Raw genomic sequence first — 19,022 nt, 5'->3', positions numbered from 1 at the left:
CAAACCCACCTCCCGGTTCATAGGAAGGGAGGGGTACAACCATGGCCCACACGAGGCTCCTGGCACCCCTCACACCTCTGCCAGGTTCCTCTCCAGGCATGCTCCCCACTGCCGGCCCCATCTGCTTGTGCACTCTGCCACCCAAGGCGGGCACTCAAAATAAAAGCCCCAGACTAGAGTAAGAGACTGGATCTGGCTCCCCACTTGCCCCAGCTCCCTGGCCGGTAATCGGACCTGAACTTCCTCGTGGAACAATTAGAGGAAGCCTTCCTTCCTATCCTTTCCTGTTGGGCCTGTCCAGGACTGGCACTAGACTCATTCATACTAAAGTGTATATGACTGGCTCTGGCTCGGGTCTAGCTGGTTCTCCAGGGTACAGAACTGTGAGAAGAGCTGAGACGCCCAGAGGGCAAGGAAGGCCCATGTGAGCCACCCGCCCCCCTCAGCCCCATGGCACAAGGACCCTCCTCCACTCCCCACCCTTCTCCATAAGGCACCTGCTGGTCAGCAGCTCAGCCTGGGCCTGGAGCAGTGGGAGTGTCTCGTGGGGGGCCCCAGCAGCACCTGTGTGCTAGTTCAGAGCTCCCCCGTCACCCCAGGAGCCCTTGGAGGCCACCCCTGGATCTGACGCCCACAGCCCCCTCCCAGGGGAACTGAAGTGGGCCAGGGGCCCAGCGAGGGAAGCCTGGGGGTGACATAACCAGTCTGAGACAGCCCCAATCAGCCCAAACCAGCCTCCCCACGACGGCCCACTGTCTCCCCAGGATACACATCTGCTCCCAGCCCACTCCATCCTCTGCACCCCACAAGAAAACCCCAGGTCCTCACCAGCCCGCCAGCCTCCGCTGCCCAGCTCAGCCCTGCCCAGGCCTCCCTGTGCACAGCCGTCTACACAGTCACTTGGCCCTCACAGGCCGGGGGGGGGGGGGGGGGGGGGGGATCTGCCATCTAGATGGGACTGTGCTGGCCAGCAAGGGGGGAACAGAGCATGCACAGAACACACGCACATACACACGCACACTCCCACAGGCCCCCATGCTCACATGTGCTCAGACACAGGCCAGGCTTACACACTCACTCATGCTCACACCAGCTCACACACACATCTTCACACCAGCTCATATGCACAGGCTCACACAGAATCACAAACACTCACACAGAGGCTCACACAGGCTCACACACACAGGCCCAGGCTTGCACACTCACACATGCTCACACCAGTTCATATGCACGGCTCAACACAGGCTCACAAACACAACCCCAGGCTTACACACTCAAATGCTCACACCGGCTCACACACACATCCTCACACAGGCTCACACATGCTCATACACACAGGTCCACACAAGCCCAGACACATGCTCACATACATGGGCTCACACAGGCCCAGGCACACTGCTCACATGGGCTTGCACACTCATATGGGCTCATGCACACAGGGTCACACACACAGCCTTGCACACACAGGCTCGCACACACTCACATAGGCTGACAAGCTCTCTCACACACTCACGTGATGCGGTCTCTGGCTCCACACAGGAGTGACCCTGCCAGGTCCCTGTGCCCTGTGTTCTTCTGTCTCTGAGTCCCTGAGAAGAGTCTAAGGAGGATGGGGGAGGGGAGCAGCAAGCAGCAGGCCCACCACCCAGGCCTGGCCCTTTCTGCCCAGTACCCTCCAGCCAACAGACCCTCAGAGCTACCAAAAAGGAAGTGGGGGTCCCCGCGGCTGGGACCAGAGGACAACAGAGAAACCCTAGGCCCCGTGACCTAGGGCCAAGCCTGAGGTCAGAGCCCTCAGCAGCCCACCAGCCATGGACACATGGGCTGGGGACCCAGATCACAACTTGCAGTGCCAGGTTCCAGCTGGTGTGGGCTACCAAGCACCAAGCACAAGTCCAGGCAGCCAGGAGGACAACAGTGGTGACCACAGTTCCCTAGTACTCTGGGGACACAGAAGTGGAGAGTCCGCAGGGCAGGGAGGCCCAGGACAGGCCATCTCCTCACTCTGAGACACCCGCAAGAGAACTGATCACCACCCCAAGGCCATGACCTGCCTGCCCCCAGCCCTCCCTACAGTGCTGAGCAGAGCACAGGGCCTGGCGTCCACGCACATTGAAGTGATGCCCAAGGGGGTGCGGGGCACCAGCTGCCCTCCGATAAGCTCTGCAGCTTATCAGCTGCGTCCAGGGCCAACGTGGGTTCTGGAGTCAGGCCCTCCCCCACTCCCCAGCCTCCCGGGGCCCCGCTGCCCAGGCCAGAGACACAGCAACTGCCCGCAAGCAGATAAGTGTCAGCAATGGGCTGCAGGCAGGGAGGCTGGACTCCCCACATGGGGGGCACGCCTCTCCCAAGGGTTGCAGCCAGTAATGGCAGGTGGAGATGTGACCTTACCCTGTGACCCCGGGGTGGATCAGAGGGATGAGGCATCCCTAGTCCTGGGTGGGGCCAGTCAACCTGGAAGCAAAGCTGTCCACATCCTGCGGCTGGGAAGACGCAGATTGCACCCCAACGCCTGGCGGCCCTCGGAACGCCATGACACGTCCTCTTTGCAACACCTATCCCACAGCAGCCAGACGGAAGTCGGCAGGCATCGGACACCCAGCAGTGTGAGTTCCAGGCTGAGGGCCGTGCGTGCACACTTGCCCACCCTTCAGCCTGAGGAAAAAGGTCCAGAGAGGCCCTGCATATCCCAGGCAGTGCTCTGCATTCTGCCTGGGGCATCCCCATCTCCTGCAACCCGCAGGCACCCTAGGGCTATCACGAGCCCTGTTTGCAGGTGTAGACACTCAGCTAGGACCCAAACCAGGCCATCAGGCCAATGCACATGCTCCCCACTGCCCGGCTGCCTGGGTATAGGTGCCAGCAGCCCAGGCCGGGCCTCCTGGCATGCACCAGACAGGTACCCAGTGAGGAGCGGACCAGGCCTCGGGGGGGAGTAGTGAGGACCTAGTCTCCAGCCTGGGGATCCAGGACACGCCACACTCCGGCTGTGTCCCCCCCGCTGCAGCAGGGGGCCAGAGTGGAAGTAACCTCTTACAACGGCTGCCAAACACATTCTTCCAATGGACCCTCGAAGAGCTGAGGGCAGAGAGCACAGCGTGAACCAGCCACCAGAACCCTGCCGCTGGAGGTCCCAGCAGCCCCCATACTCCACGGCAGGGATGAGGACCCCCTCCCTCCTCCTCAAGGAGACGCCAGGGTGCTGCCTGCTGCTGGCTTTTTCCAGGTCCTTAGGGCCACTCTCAGCTGCTGCTCTGCAGCCACAGAGCCACCAGGCAGATGGGCACAGCTCCCGCTCCGCTGAGCCCCAGGCCAGCAGCCCCCACCACAAAAAGCAGCACCGAGAAATGAAAAGGGAAGGTGAGTGGGGGTCCTGCCTCTGAAGCCCGGCGCAAACACCTCCCCATGTGCACAGCCTGGAAGGATGCCCCTGACGGGGTGGGGGCCCTGGCCTGCTTCCACCTCTGCTCTCTTCAGGACCACCCTGGCAGTGACCTCCGACTGCCAGGCTTTCCTGCCCCTCCCACCCCGTGGCACCCCACATCACAGCCCTGGCCTCTCCCCTGTGCTTAGCCCCATGAGGCCACTGGGGGTGTCAGAACGCATCCCCTGCCAAAGTCCTGCTCGCCCCCAGACCTGCCCCTCCACAGCTCTCTGTGTTCCATAAAAGGCACATCAGTCTTCCAGACACGGAGGCCACCTGGTTACCACTCCCCTATCCTGGCCACTGGCCCCACTTCTGAGACAGCAGTGATTAACAGAGACAGAGAAGATCCAGGGCCTTTTCCACACCCCGACTCCAGCTCCCCCCTCTCCCCTCAGTGGCTTGGCTCTAGCCACACAGGCAGATTCAAGGAGCCCTGCTCCAGGGTGGCCCCTGACAATACAAAGCTTCCACACAGGCCTGAGAATATAGAGGCAGACTTCTCCCAAACTCCTATCCATCCCTCAGGACCCAATTCAGAGGGCCCCAACCCAGCAAACACCAGGGCAAGCTCCACCTGCTTCCAGAACGTCTTCCTACCACCCCACTCACACTGGCTCCTCCCCCAGAGCAAGAGCAGAGGTGACATCAGACCAACCAACCTCAGCTCCATACTCACTGCACGTGACCTACCCTCACAGGTATACAGCCATGGCTGTATACAGCCATCAGCCCTGCTGTATACATAAGCGAGCCAAGGCCCAGAAAGGTTTTGAGAATCTGGTCCAAGGCAACTCGCTGTCAACTGGCACCACTGAGTCCATCTCTGTTCTCTGACCCCAAACACCACTCACCCCTTGGGGGCTGGGCCTCACTCAACTCTGCTGCCCCAGTGAGGCCAGATGTCTATGGACACACAGCCAGTCAGACAGGCCGGCCAGATGTTTGCTCTGGACCTCGGGGCCAGGCCTTGATCCCCGCCACCGACCCTCTGCTTGGCGGTAGAAGATGGAACCTGGTCCTAACATGGGTAGTCCCTGGGAGTGGAGGGTCCTTCCTTGTATGCATCTGGGACCTGAGTCCAAGGGCAACCAGGACCCCTGTAGCAGCAGGTAGTAGCTGCAGCTAATGAAGCAGAGGGGATGGGCGGGGGGCTCGCCTGCGAGCAAGAATGACACCACCACAGGCTCCTTCAAGGGTACCTCAGGGGACCCTCCAGGGCAGGGCTCTGGCCCATCACGCCGCACTCTCTGTGCTCCACTCCCAGGAATTGGCACTGGGCTGCACACCACAGCACTCCCCTCCCTCAAAAGTCCACAGACCCCCAGAAGGAGGGTGGTTCACATCATCTTAAAAGCCAACTTGGAGATGGGTAGGCTCCCTGCTGACAGCTCCTCTGAAGTGCAGAGGGCAGGAGAGGCATCGCATGGTGCACTAATTCAATCAACAAACATTTCGCAAAGCTGGGGCAGCGCCTGGCACCGTGGCTTCAGGCACAAACAAGATCTAGAAGCCACCCTGAAGCAGTCTCAGGGACCCGAGGGGGACAGGGCTGGCCCAGGCAGCAGTGCCCACCAAGAGGAGCAGCCCCAGCCAGCGTGCTTCCCGCCTCCAGCAACTCCAACATCCTTCCTTCCACTCCACCAACTAGGAACTGAGATAAAGAGGGAGGAAGCAATGTGCTCCAAGTCACCAAGATCATGTGGCAGACAGGACAGTCCAGGGGCACCACGCATGCCACTTATCCCCGGGCCCGTGGTCTGGAGGCCTCTTGCAAGGACGGCTAGGTGTACCCAGCAGGCTAGGAGGGCTGCAGCCCGGATCTTGTGCCCCCTGAGACAGAAAAGGCTAGAGGGAGGCCCTGGGGGCCCAGGAAGGCCGAAGCCAGCACCACCCTGCCCCAGGGGTCACGGCCCAGCACCCAGTGCCTGTGGTCTCCACCTCTCAGCCCTCCTCCTGACCTTGGTCCTGGGCAGAAAGTCCAGGAGCAAGGGAGGGGTGGGAGCGACTCCACCTCCTCCTGTGGACTCTGGCCTCATCAGTTTTGTCCTTGATGCAGGGAGAAGACAGCCCAGGGCTCACACAGGAGGCTGCTGGGCACATGACACCTAGCTGCCACCGGGAGAAGGACAGGGGCAGCAGGAGGGGGCACCATGGGCACGGACCTGACAGGGGGGTGAACAAGGGCCCCCCTAGCTGCTCCACCCAGAGGGACCCAGCTATGGCCACTCACCCCAGGAACCAGAGCTCCAAGCTAGGGCCACATGTGCTGGGCCAGAATGGGTCATACTCCAGACCAGGACGTTTCAGGGCCTGGGAAGCAGAGGGACATCTGGCCTGCAGGGGCTGCCAACGGCCAGCCTGGGGTCTGCCAGGTCAGAGCCAGGCCCACGGCCACCCTTAACTCCTCACAGGGTTAATTATTCCCAGACCAGCTGACTACACCCCGCACCACCCCCCACAGTGCTCACACGGTTCCTCACCAGCACAGATCTACAACCCAGCTAGCAAGAGGCAAATCACAGTAGCCTGCCACCCAATCAGACTCTTCTGAAATCCTCCAGGGAGGACTCCTGCCTATATCCACATGGGCATCCCCCTCTGTGCCCTTCCCTGGGGTAAGAAATCCCCGGGGAGGGCTCACCCATTCTCTCTACCTTGATTCCCTTTCCACAGCGCACCCAACAGACTCCTGTTCATGCTTCAAAACCCAACTACGACACCACCTCTCCTGTGAAGCCTCCCCAGGCAGTTTACAGGTAAGGAAACTGAAGGCCAGACAGGTGAATATGCCAGCCCAGGGCCACCCAGATTCCAACTGAGAGCTGGCACTCATTCCTCACACAGGACACCCTTTCGGCACTGGGAACACGAGAAGGCAAGGAAGAACAGTCAGTGGCGCTTAATGAGGCAGGAGAGGCTCCAGGGCCACGAGACCCTGAGCAGAGGCCTGGCCTCCACACTGGGGGTGAAGGAAAACCATGGAGAGTTCCAGGCAGAGGAGGTCAGAACCCAGGAAGAGAGGAGGCTGGCCTGCCACAAGTGGTGGCAGGACGCCCCCGCTGCCGACAATGATGCCGGCCCCCACCTGTAAGGTTCACAATTTCCCCATACAAGCCATCACCCCAAACTGTTTCAACCCAACACTCCCAGTTCAGACCCACAGCCAGGCCCAGCCTCTGACCCCTGCCCCTCCCCCCAACTCAGAGCCGAGGCTTCCTAGCACACAGGCACCTCCCTGCCCATCCCACCCAGGGCCTGTCCTCCTCAACCCAGGGAGGGCTTAGCGCCATTTCCTGAGAAGCTGGTCCCCAGCGGCAACACCCCAATCAGATGGCCACCAGCTTATGGGAACGAGGCCAAGGTACCGGGAGGGAAGAGTAGAGGCTTCTGGCTGCCAGAGAATACCAGGGAAACTGAGGCCAGGCATGCAACAAGCTGGTCAGAGAGCACCCCTGAGGAGGCAGGGGTAGGGAACCACCCATCCACCCAAGCAGGCTGAGACCAGGGGCCCCAGGGACAGCCCCCACCCAGAGCTCAACTGTACAGGCCTCTCCTGCGAGCAGCAGCAACAGCCTCTGCTGAAAGCACCCCAAAGCCGCTTTGGACAAAGCCAGCCCCAGAGGGTGCACAGGAGGCACCGACTGTCTCAAGACAGCCCCCCACCCCCCGGCTTCGATCCCAGAGCTAGCCTTCCGGGCCTTCACCAGCCAGAGCACCTTGGGCATGTCATGCGACCTCCCTGAGCCCGAAGCATTCATCCCCCATCATGGGCCGGTCCACACAGAGCCGAACCTGGGACAGCTCAGTAAGTACGTGGCTACCACTGTGCCAACCCCATCACTGATGGTCACCAACTGGTGCTGCCCAATGCCTGGCCCCTGAGGGGCAAACAATGAGCAAAGTGCATCTCCAGACACGAGGCCCAGGTTTTAAGGAAGACAGGAGCACTGGGTGCATCCTCCACACAGTGGGATCCCACTGCCACTGACAGCCAGTCGCAGGGTCTTCTCCATCCCAGTCCCTAACCAACCAAAGGTGGCCAGGACACCCATGTTGGGTACCACACGACTGCACACCCTTGAGATAGGCCCTGCCCTCAGGGAACCTCAGGAGCAAGGGAAGGCAGTGGGGGGCCAGGGCATCAGGAGTGCACACTGGCTGAGCACCTGCTCCACCAGGACGGCCTCCCACTGATCAGCTAACCCTCATGTGTCCCTACGAGGCCGCACAACTCCCCCCCCCCCTCAGGCAGGCATGAGGACACAACAAGGCCAAGGGCCTGTGGACCTGAGGCTGGTGCCCAAGCCCAGCCAGCCCGGCACCGAGTCCAGGATGCCACCCACCATCCCGCACCATTCACAGCACATCCAGGACCAGCCCTGCTGGGAACCAAGCAGGCCTCCGAAAGGACTTGGCTAAGGGCACGGCGCTGGAGCCAAAGGCACAGTGAAAAGGCAGAGGGACACCCGTGGGGGACACGGCGCTGGCCAGGGCCCGCAGGCACCTGCTCCAGGGAACTGCAGGCAAGGCGGGCATCCATGGGGAGCCCATGACAGCCACCTGGGCTGTCGCTGCCTGACCTCTGCCTGGGGCCAGTGCGGACACTTAAGCTAAATTGGTCAATTATGGGATACTTAGATCCCTCCCCCGGGCTTCCCAGCCTCCCTCGGTTCTAGGCCGCAGCACCAGGAAGCCTGTTGAATCAGTAACCTCATTACAGCCAGGAGGCCACACCCGGGGCTGGCTTTGAACTCCACAGGGTTTATCCACCGAGCTGGAGGATTTACACACTGTCTGGCCCAGGCCCAACTCACACTCCCCTCCCCTCCCCTCCCCTCTATGCTGGAGGCTCCCTCTCTTGAGACTCACAGCCACCAGCCCTGTGCCCCAAGCACAGTGGGGAAACTGAGGCACAGCTGGAAACCACAGAGGTGCAGGGAGCCAGGGCCAGGCTCTGGGTCACCCCGGGAGCAGGGTCTCAGGCCAAGAGTCTCCCTTTTTCATCCCTAGCCCCAGTTAACAGAGTTCGGAGCCACCTATCTCACGAACTCAGAGCCAAGGGCCAATTGTGAACATTGGAGGGGGTGGGGGGGCCGGGTTAATGCCTCACACTTAGGCCCCTGTGGTGCAGGCCCCACAAGGGCCCCCAGTTCCCAGGCCCCAGCCCCAAGGCCAGTCCTAACATAGCCCTCAGGTCCCTGCCCTGCCCCCAGGACCCCAGCCGTCCTGCCCCCTATGGACAGCCTGTCCCCCCGACTTGACCAGGTACCCTTGGTCTAGGACTCATCTTCCCAGACCCGGGCTTGAGCCCCCTTGACCACCAGACTGTTTCATCATCTTTCCCAGAGCCCCACCAGTACCCCAGGCCCTGGAACGTCTTGGTTAACATGGGAGGGGCACACGGAGTGGACGGCATTTCCCCCCAAGGGCAGGCCAAGGGCCCGAGGGCCAGGAAGGGAAAGGGGACAGCAGGAGAGGCGGGGGCCAGGGAGGGAAATGACTACTCACTCATCCCCGTGATCAGGAACAGTAGAGATCTGCAGTCTGGCCCACGGGCCTGGCCTGACCTCTTCACCCCCAGGAGGCAACTACCAAGGAGTGCCTGGCCAAGGCAAGGGTGGCAGCCCACACAGAGCAACACCTGGTCAGCCGGGTTCCAGCCCCACTGGACCCCTCTTCCTTCCATCTCCTGCCCACCTCCTGCCCACCTTCTGCACAGAGCTGGAGGCCTAATTCCAACCACGGACACCACCCTGCCCGTGGCCCCCCGTGGCCCCCACACACCTGACCTGAGCCCCAGACCCTCACTTGGATGCATCGGACCCTACTTCCTATCCTGCCTCCTCTCACACAGCACCATATCTCCCAGCTGCAGCCATGCAGGCCTGGACACCCAGCCTCCAGGCCTTTGTCCCCACTGTCCCTGCCACTCGAAGACCCCTCCCCCCACCACCTGTTGCAGCCCTGCCTCTCCAGCAGAGCCCATGACAGGACCAGCTCCATCAGGAAGGTTCACCAGCCCTCCACGCCTCAGACCCACCTCCATGGGAAGGCAGGGCCAGGCCAGCACCCACCAGCTATGCACTACATGCATGTAGATGGGAGTCCAGCCAGCAGGCCCAGGTTCTTGTAAGGAAGAGCTCATCAGGGCTGTTAGGATAGGCTGGGAAGGCAGGGCGTGTACACCTGTGCCTGTGTCCGTGTGTGTATACACTAGCATGTACGTGTGGATCTGTGTGTGTACACAGCACATATGTGTATATGCACTTGTACATGGGTGTGCAGGTGTTTACATGTGTGCATTCGCGTGGGTGTGTACATGCATGCATATGGGATGTTCATGTGTGCATGTGCACCCATGTGTTCACATGCATGTGCCATGCAATCATGTGTGCATTGGGAATGCAGATCACAGAGACGATCGAGACCCCGCCCTGCCCTGGGGCCCTAATGTGACCATTCTAGCCCAGCCACTCGCCACCCAGTTCCCTCAGGAATTTGCTGCTAGATGGCTCAGACCTGGGCAAGGGGGAGGGCTCCAGGCCACAGGGGTCCTCAGGCTGTGCCTCTGGCTGCTGACCCAAGCCATGGCTTTCCAGCCCAACAGCAGCCACCCCGCCATCCACCAAAGACAAGCCTGGATGAGGATCAGCGTCTCCACTCCCCAGAGGGCCTTCCGTGTGTGAAAAGGGACGGAAGGAACATCGTGAAGCTTCCACCAAGTCCTCCAGAACAGAACACTCATTTACCCGCAGGCCCAAGATCCGTAACAGAGCTCCTAGAGAGCCGGGACAGGGCACAGGTCCAGGTCCCAGTAGGCAAGTGGCTTCTGAAAATGCTGAGGATCAAGCAGCCCAGGAGAAACAGCACTCCTATCCAAAGGCCAGGCCAGGCCTCCCAGAAGGGCTAAGTGTCCCCATCCGCTCAGTGGGCTTGCCTCCATGAAACCCCCGTGATGTCCTAAAGATCAAGTCCCAAGTACACAGCAGGTGCCCAAAGACCAGAGCCACAGCATTCTCAAAAGGGGAAGACCAGGGCCCAGAACCAGTTGGGAGAGGTTTAGACAAATGGGGGTGGGCCACGACCACGAGGTCCGCCTGGATTCTGAAGACAAGGAAATCAGGCCGGGGCACGGAGACGTGAGGACACTGGGAGGCAGGGACACAGATCTCAGGGACAAGGGGACAGACACGAAGATACAGGGATGCGTAACAAGCACTTCTGGGTAGAGCACCAGGCAGGGCCCAGGGGCAGGGGCCAGAGCTCGGTGTGGCCGAGGCCGTCAGGGAGGGAGAATGTGAGCGTGCACACATCCAGGCCCTGCACACTTGTGTGCATGCCCCCACCCTCCCCCACAGTGGCCACGCCAATTTCATTTAGCCGCTTTCTGCCCCATTTTGCGCTCATTAGGCTGCCGAGCGCCACAACCGCTGGTAACTCCAGGGTACCATCACCCTGCCTGCAGGGTGGCCCTGGCGCACACCTGGGAGGTTCAGGACACCTCGCACCAGGCTGGCAGGGCATGCAAGGAGTCCCCTGCTCCTCCCACCTGCTGTGGGCCTCAAGGATAGGCTTTGCAGTAGGAACCTGCAAGGGTGAAGGCACCCAGCCGAAGGGCCCCGTCAGTGCTCACTCACCTCCCTTCCGTGTCTGCCGCCCCAGCCACCCTCTCCACTTTGGGATCCCTGCAGTCCAGCCCTCCAGACCCGCACCCCACCCCACCCCAGGCAGGAGGAACAGGGTGCCCCTGGCCACAGACCTCGCCTCCGAAGATGGGCCATCAGAACAAATCGGGCTTCCTCCCCCAATACCCAGCAGGGGCCAAGATCCAGGTCCATTTGACGAATGCTCAGCTGAGGCTCCGAGAGATAGGCAGGCCACACACAGGCAGCAAGGAGAGGACTGGACCCCTGGGGCGTGACCACCAGCCCAACAACAGAACACTGGCCTCCACGAGGTGCTGCCTCTGGTCCTCCCACCCCAGGGACAGCCAGGTCATTCCAGAGAGAGCGGGTGTGGGGAGCAAGTGCCAAAGGGCATGACCAGGAGGGGGAGCCTGGCACTGCATCTCCTAGACCTGAAATGATGCAGGGAGGGCAGTACAGGGGATTGGACGGACCGGGGGCACTAGCATCCCTCCACAGCATCCCTCATATCGATCTGCTTCATGAGCATCGGGACAAAGGTCTCGAAGGTGAGCCCCAAGTGGGCACCAGTCCCACTAGCCACCAGGCTCCAAGTCCACATACAGGAGTCCTGAGGGCCTGGGCCCCGCTGCATCCCTAGCACCGCCAATGGCTAGCTCCCATGGCTTGGGCCCCTCAGAGCCCTGGCCACCAAGGCCCACTACAAAGGACAAAGACAAACTTGAAACCAGTGGAGAAGGAAACGAAGAGCAAGTCTTGGCTTACAAAGCCTCAGCCTGGTGACAGTGCCCGGCCTGGGCCAGCTCTGCCGCCCCGGCTCTGTGTCCCACAGAGGGCAGCTGAGCTGGCCCAGGAGCCTCTCCTAGAGGCTGGCCTCACTTGGCCCTGGAGACCACAGCCCTGAAACACCCCCCACTGTGGAAGAGCCCACGCCGCTCAAGAAAATGGGACTCCGCGGGCAGCTCCCATGGGCTCTGGGCATGTAGGGCTTTCCCCGCCCCGCTTCTACACCCCCCGCTGCCACACCCCCGCTGTGCAGTCAGTCTGTCCCACCTACAACCACCTGGGAGCTGCTCTCCTGACGCCGGAGCCCCCGACAGACACACTGTGCCCGTGCCGGAGAAGGGGCCCACCCCCAATCACCCACTCTGGGCCTGCACAATTCCACAACAACCCCCTCCCCCTCCCTCGGGATTGGAAACAGAGAGTGTGCGGTGGGGGCCAGGGAGAGAGAGCATGCAGAAGGCCTCCTGGAGGCAGCGCAGTCCCTGCAGCCCTGAAGGCCAGACACAGCTCGGTGCACCAGCAGGACTGCCCGGCGGCCACCCCTGCGTGAGTGCGGCTGCTGGCTCCACTCTGCCTAACCCTAGCTCCAGCCCTGGCTCTCCCAGCACGGCCCTTCCTGGGGCCAGCTCATTCCACCATGTCTGGGCAGCGGGGGTCAGGGCTGCACGCTGGGCCCAGGCACGGCAGCTAGATCCCGGCGAGCTTGCGGGTTGTGAGCAGAGGCCACGGTCAGGCCGCAGTCAGGGCTGTTTTTCTCGCCCTGACACTTCTCCTGTCAACAAACAGAGCCCCCTCTAGAGTTTACCCAAACAAACGCCCCAACAGTCCGCAGTGCCCAGGCCTCCACAGAACTGCCTCAGCAGGACGGCCTCCAAGCCCGGCCTCCAAGCCCAGCCTCCCAAGAGTCATGTGACCCTGTTATTTCGGGAGGCCCCGGAATGTGCTCTATTTTGGGTCCCTCGGGGCTCTGATGTTACCAGAAGCCCCTTACCAGGGTTCCAAGCTCACGCAGGTCCCCCGAGAGTCCCCCAGAGGATGGCCAGTGGGCCTGTGGCTCTGCTACTGGCCGCCCTGTCCCCTCAGGCAGCTAGTGAGCTACTGTTAGCCAAGCCGGGTCTGGCCAGGCCTGGGACCTCTGGGCCTCCTCTGTAGGCCTCCCTCATGGGTGTGGGGGGCACTGGGAGCAGGGGCTGCCTCAGACCACTCAGCCCCCAGATCTATAGCTGGGGCTCGTCCCTGTCCTTACCAGGTAGCTCGGTGGGCAGCAGCTAGGAAACAAACTCCCAGGTGGAGGAGGGCAAGGGCCCAGACCCACCAGGCCCCGAGGCAGGGGGCGCTGGGGGAGGAGGCCCTCTCTGCCCAAGGCCCCGCAAGCACAGTGGAGGGCTGTGTGGCCTTCCTGGCAGCGCCAGGGCTGGCCTGGGCTGCCAGCCGGGCCCTGGCCGAGTGAGCGAGTGAGCGGGGCCTTCTGACACTCACCCCCAGGAGGGATTAGGCTGTGTTTACAAAAGAGCTTGGGCAAGTAGCTGCTTAATCGGACCTTCAACTCCACCGCACTTCAGAGCTGGTCACAAGCTCAGAAAAAATAAAATGTCATCAGACAGAGCCCAGGACTCTCCACTCAAGCCTGGGGCTTGGGCTGCTGGGAGGCCACCGGCCTGGAGGAGGAAAGCCTCTGAGTCTCTGAGTGACCCATCCAGCTTCCTGGGGCAATGGCTCAGAGGCAGGACCTCCCCTTTCCGTGGGGATTCCAGCACAACTACCCTGCAGCCTGAGCCCTACATGGGCCAACTCCTGGGACCCTCCCAGAACGTCAAAGCCTGTTCCTGCTCCCCTCCTAGTACCCAGCCAGGGCCCTGCCACGTTCGGGGCGGGGAGCAAAGACAGCCAGACGTTCCTGCTCCAGAAGGGATCCTCTGGGAGAGCCTAGCTCTGTGCACATAGGAGTGTGCTCCAGCTTTGACCAGCAAGGGGGGGGGGGGGTCAGGGGGAGGAAGACGACACTACTTAGCTTTATTTTCTCTTCCACACACACTGGCACCCACTGACTGGGGGGTTAAAATCCAGAATCCACCACTTTGTATCCTGTGGCCTCAGCTTCTCCCAGTTTTCTCATCCGCAAAATGGGCACATATGTCCACCTCTGGAGGCTATGGGGAGGACCAGGCTCATGCAAGGAGGGCACTCAGCTTGGTCCCTTTGGAGATCTTCACCTTACAGAATCAGAGAGGGCATCTTCCTCCATCTGACAAACCTGACGAACCTTGTTCCAGTCTCCCTGCAGCAGCCCCCGTTTGTGAGTGGGCTGCGGGGTACCTAGGGGTGCTCAGATCCTCCCCCTGACCCATGGGCAGGGGGAAGGCAGCTCCACACTGGCTCCCCTCCACCTCCCAATCTCAGCAAAGGTCGGTACAGCTGTGCTGGGTTCTGACCGCCAACCTGGTGGCCAAACTGCGCCCCAGGCTGCAGGGGGGTGGGCAGGCAGGAGGGGCAACTGACCGAGGGCTTTCATTCATAATCAGCTGTTTTAATTTCCATTCAGCACAGATCCTTCACCCAGCCTGACAGCCTGGCTGCCGGCCCCACCACCAAATTAATATCCTTCGCGGCGCCCGTTCATAAAGTCTCCCCACCCCCTTCCCCTCCCCTGCCTCTCACAGGCTCCCCAACCCTAGGGAGGGCAGCGGCTGGGGGCGCCCAGCCAAGCCCCTTCCTCCTGCTACGTGGGTCGTGGGTCGGGGCCTGGAGTCGGGACGCGGTCTGGGGCAGGGCAGCCCCTGGGCGGGATGGCACCGGGAGGGCGGGAGAACTGAGCCTCCGCGCCCGGGGTGTCCTTCCCCCAAGTGCAGAGCCGGCCCCCGAGAACGCCCCGCACCACGCCCGGGTGCGCCGGAGCAGGGGGCGCCGGTTCTGGGATTCCCGGCGCTCCGGCCCCCGGGTGACCCTGCGCACCCGCCGAGCCGCTCCGGGAGGAGGGGTCCGCGCGTCCCCGGCCGGCGGCCTGCTGGCCTCGGCAGCCCGGGCGGCGGCGCACAGGCCGTCCCGGTGCCAGGCGGCCGCAGGCTGGGAGCGCACAAGTTGCTCCGCCCGCCCCGGCCCGGCCCCTGCGCAGCCCGGCGCGAGCTGTGCGCCCGGGGCTGCCGGCGGACCGGCGTGGCCAGGGGAGGGGGCGCCGGGGGACCCCCGCCCGCAGCCGGCCGCCCGCTCTCCCCCGCCGCCGCCGCCGCCGCCGCCGCCGCCGCTCCCGCCCCGCGCCCCGCGCCCCGCGCCCCGCGCCCCGCGCCCCGGCCGGCCCGGGAAAAGTTGCCCGGCCGCCCGCCCCAGGCCGGCGCCCCAAGTCGGCGAGGCCGCGGGGGGCGCGGGGGCGCGGGGCCGAGCGGGCCGGGGACGCGCCCCGCCGCCCCGCCGCCCCGCGCCCCGCGCCCCGCGCCCCGCCGGCCCGCGAGCACTCACCGAGCGGCAGGAAATGTTTGGTGTCCATGTCGGCGGCCCCCGCGGCCGGGGCGGGACGGCGGGGCGAGCGCGGCGGCCCCCGGCGCGGCCGGCCGGGCCCGGGCGGCGGGAGCCGGCGGCGGCGGGGCGGCGGCGGCGCGCGGAGGCCGCGGCGCGGCGAGTTGTTGCAAAAGTCGCCCAACAATGTAAACTACTTGCGCTGCGCGCCGCCGCCGGCTCCCGCGCCCGCGCCCGCGCCCGCGCCCCCGCCCGCGCCCGCGCCCCCGCCGCGCGCGCCCGCGTCCGCTCCTCTCCGACCGCCGCGGCGCCGGCGGGGGGGCGGCGGGGGGCCCGCGACGGGCGCGGACTCGGCGCAGCGCCGCCGCCGCCGCCGCCGCCGCCCCGCCCCGCCCCGCCCCGCCCGGCCCGGCCCGGCCCGGCCGCCCCGCCCGGCGCGCGCCCCCCCGCGGACCCCGCGCCCCCGCGCCCCCGCGCCCCCGCGAGCACGCGCGCTGGGCCGCGAGCGCGGAGCGGGCGGCGCGCAAACTTGCGAGTTGGCCGCGGCCGGGCTTCCCGGGAGCCGCGCGGGGCGGCGGGGGAGGGGCGGGCGCGGGGTTCCCTCCTCGCAGAGGGGGAGGCGGGCGGGCGGGCGGGCGGGCGGCGGGGCCCTAGGCGGCCGGGCCATTGTCTGGGCGGCCACACAAAGCGGCCGGCCGCGCCGCGCCCCGCCCCCGCCCGCCGCCACGTGGGGAAACTGAGGCCCGCGGCGGCCCGAGCTCGCGCAGGGGTGCGGGCCGGGCCTCCGCCGCGAGCCCTCCAGCGTCTGGGCCTGTGCCCCAGCCGCCCCCCACCCCCGCTTCCACGCCCCCGGGAAGCCCTGGTCGCCGACACCCTGGGCCCGGAGGGAGGGCGGGGGGCCCGGGATCCCTGCACGCCGGCCCGACTCCGACTTCGGGGACCCTCTTTAGAAGCACCGGGCTGGGGAGGAGCTGCCCTGAGTTGGGTGCTGACTTCGGGGCCCCGGGGCTACTTCTCTGCCCTGACTTTTAAATTCCTGATTTGTTTGCTGAAAAACGAAAGGAAGCACGCTGCCCCGGACCGCTTGGCGGCCGGAGTCGGGGTTCAAGGGTTACCTGCGTGGGGCGGGCCTCACCGAGCAGATGCAGCCCGGAGGCGCCCCCTCGCCATCCGCCCCCACAAGCCCTGCTGCACCCATCCTTGGCAGGGAGACCCAGGCTCCAGGAGGTGGAGGGGCTTAGCAAAGTCACATGGGCTGCACATGGTGATCCTGGCCCCCCCCCCGGGGGGGGGGCGCTAGTGATTGGAAGTTGATGGCCTTGCTGCCCAGAGACCCCCACTCCCCATCATTGACAAAAAAGCCAGTCCTACTGCCTGGTGCACCGCTGCTACCAGTGTGACACTGGGTTAGCCTTGCCCCCCATCTGGGCTTCACTTTCTGCTCTGTGAAATGGGGAGTGTAGCAGGACCTGCCTGCCACCTGACAGCCGGGAGCTAGGGCCACTCTGACCTGCCCTGGGGGGAGGCTGTCATTCCACTTGGGGCAGGAGCATGGCAGGGAGGGGGCAGGGGGAACAAGCAGCGGTTTAAGCCACCCCCAACCAGCACAGCTACACCAGGGCCCCACCCTGTACGGTCCCCCTGGCTTCTGCTTGATCCACTGACACCACCCCCCCATTGCAGAAGGCCCCCCCTTTGCTGGCTCTTGGGCCCCCTACCCTGTCCAGCTCCCCGCCTTCCTTCCAGTGCAGCATGTTGAGCTGTGGCCCTCATCCACTGCCATCACACCCTTCTTCCCTCTGGGGGCTCGGCTTCCCAAAGTGATGTCCTCCCGCCAGGGCTGGAGGCAGGCAAGCACGCAGGGAGAGCTCTGACAAGGAGCAGACACAGGCACGGACATGCATGGAGAGCGTGCCGCGTGCCAGCCCCAGCCCTCAGGCCGCTGCCAGCATGCCCGTGGCTGTGGTACGCAGTCAGTGCCCCTGACCTCCTGGTCTGCATCATCAGGCCTTGCCCCTTTCATGCGCGGCCCCCACTGGGCACAACTGACCGGGAAGAAGAGCCCTCCAGGGCCACAGGGCCCACTCCTTTGCTTGACAGAGGCACTCAACACCCCATGGGCAGTGGACACTACAGCCCACCTGGCTGTGAGACAGGCTGAGGGAGGTGTCAGGTGACAGGAACATGTCACATAGCAGTGAGGGTGAAGCCAGGGTTTGAACCCAGGACCTGTCCTTGGGCCTTCTGGGCCACTAAGGGTGCAGGGTGCAAGCCTGCACAGGCCCCATGGGCCTGGGTGACCATCGGTGGAGCTGGTCCTACCATGGAGCTTCCTACCACCATGTCATGAATGGACAGCCTACCGACAATCCAAGGCCCTGAGTCTCAGGACAGAGAGGATGAGGACGAGGGTGGGTGGGCAGGAGCAGGAGACAGAGGTGAAAGATCTCTGCTCTGTGATCTCCGCCATTGTGGATCTTTCAGTCATTCGACAAATATCTGTGGAGCTGTTACTCGGGGTGGGAGGCATGGTCCCAGTTGGACAGACACAGGCCAGGTCCCAGCTCTGCCCCCTTCCAGCCATGTAGCCAGGCCAGGTCACTCCCCAACCTGGGCCTCAGTTTCCTCACTTGCAAAGTGGAGATGACATGCCCTCCTTCTCACTGAGTCACTGTGCAGATGAAATGAGATAACACGAGGGGAGCCCTGGCATCGAGTGGGAGGAGCTCAGTGAGCTCAGCTGCTACTTCTACTGCTACTACTATTATTACAAGAGGATGACTTAGGCCCTCCGGGCGCCCCAGCCCCGACCAGAGACCGGACATGCCCACAGGGGCCTCTCTGAGGTGCAGAATCGCGGGCACGCAGGAAGTGGTGCGGACACCGGGCCGCATCCAGCCAGGGGCCCCGGGCACTTCCGGAGACCGCGGGTCCTCGAGTTGGGTTTTGAAGGAGGGAGGTGTTCACTGGGCAGAGGCAGGGGTGAGGGCGGTGCAGGCAGCAGGACCGGTGTGAGCACTGGCCGGGAGGTGGGAGGTACTCAGCTCTTGGAAGGAACAGCAGGCAGCCCGCTTGGAGGGCAGGTTGGAACTCGCTGGGCGCTTGTGGGAAAGCCGGTCCTGGGAGCCTGGAGGGCTGGGCTCCAGCATCTGAAGTCACCTCTGACAGTGGGCAGCCTGGCACAGGGGGCTCCCAGTCCTCCCCAGCCCCACCCCTGCCCTGGAAAACCCAAGACTCTAGAATCATCAGGGCCTGGGACAGGGAGCCACACACAGGCCCATTCCCACATGGGCTCCCCACCCCAGGGAAGGCACAGCAGTGAGGAGGCCAGAGGGCGAAGGGGCCTCTGTTCCTAAGAGAGCTCCAGGAGGGGTCACCCAGCCCCCAGTCAGGTAGACGGAAGAGCGAGTGCAGGCCCGAGACCTGCTTAAACCCCAGCCTCATGACCCACCGATGCCAGCCTGACCACAGGTACCCCCAACCCTGCCTTTTGCTCACGGGCTCGGGGCACAGGGTGCCGAGGAGGCACCACCAGCAGCCAGGGAGGGGTGGGGCGGGGGCAGCCCAACAAACCCAGCTCCTTGATGGAAAATGCCTGTGCTGCTTGTTATTTCTATTTTTTGCTCTCCCCTGAAGCCGGGGCTCTTTGTGGAAATGCTTCCACAAGACACCGCCCGGACGGTGGCTGCCCCATTTGGAGTGGCCAGGTCCCA

At 63.8% G+C, this 19,022-nt stretch overlaps 1 protein-coding gene across 1 annotated transcript in view; it reads right to left on the bottom strand.

Moving 5' to 3' along the window:
* The window catches only part of RXRA (retinoid X receptor alpha), a 93,751-nt gene extending 78,273 nt beyond the window's left edge, over nt 1–15,478 (bottom strand). Inside the window, exon 1 of the mRNA XM_025475663.3 lies at nt 15,313–15,478. Coding sequence (XP_025331448.1) covers nt 15,313–15,340 — 28 coding nt within the window. The 5' untranslated portion in view covers nt 15,341–15,478. The remainder of the gene's footprint in view (nt 1–15,312) is intronic.
* Between the last annotated feature and the right edge of the window lie 3,544 nt (nt 15,479–19,022).

This window comes from Canis lupus, chromosome 9 (assembly GCF_003254725.2).
Source record: "Canis lupus dingo isolate Sandy chromosome 9, ASM325472v2, whole genome shotgun sequence".
NCBI classification, from domain to species: Eukaryota; Metazoa; Chordata; class Mammalia; order Carnivora; family Canidae; genus Canis; species Canis lupus.
Note: the sequence above shows the minus strand (reverse complement) of the source record. Positions and strands in the feature narration are given on the sequence as shown.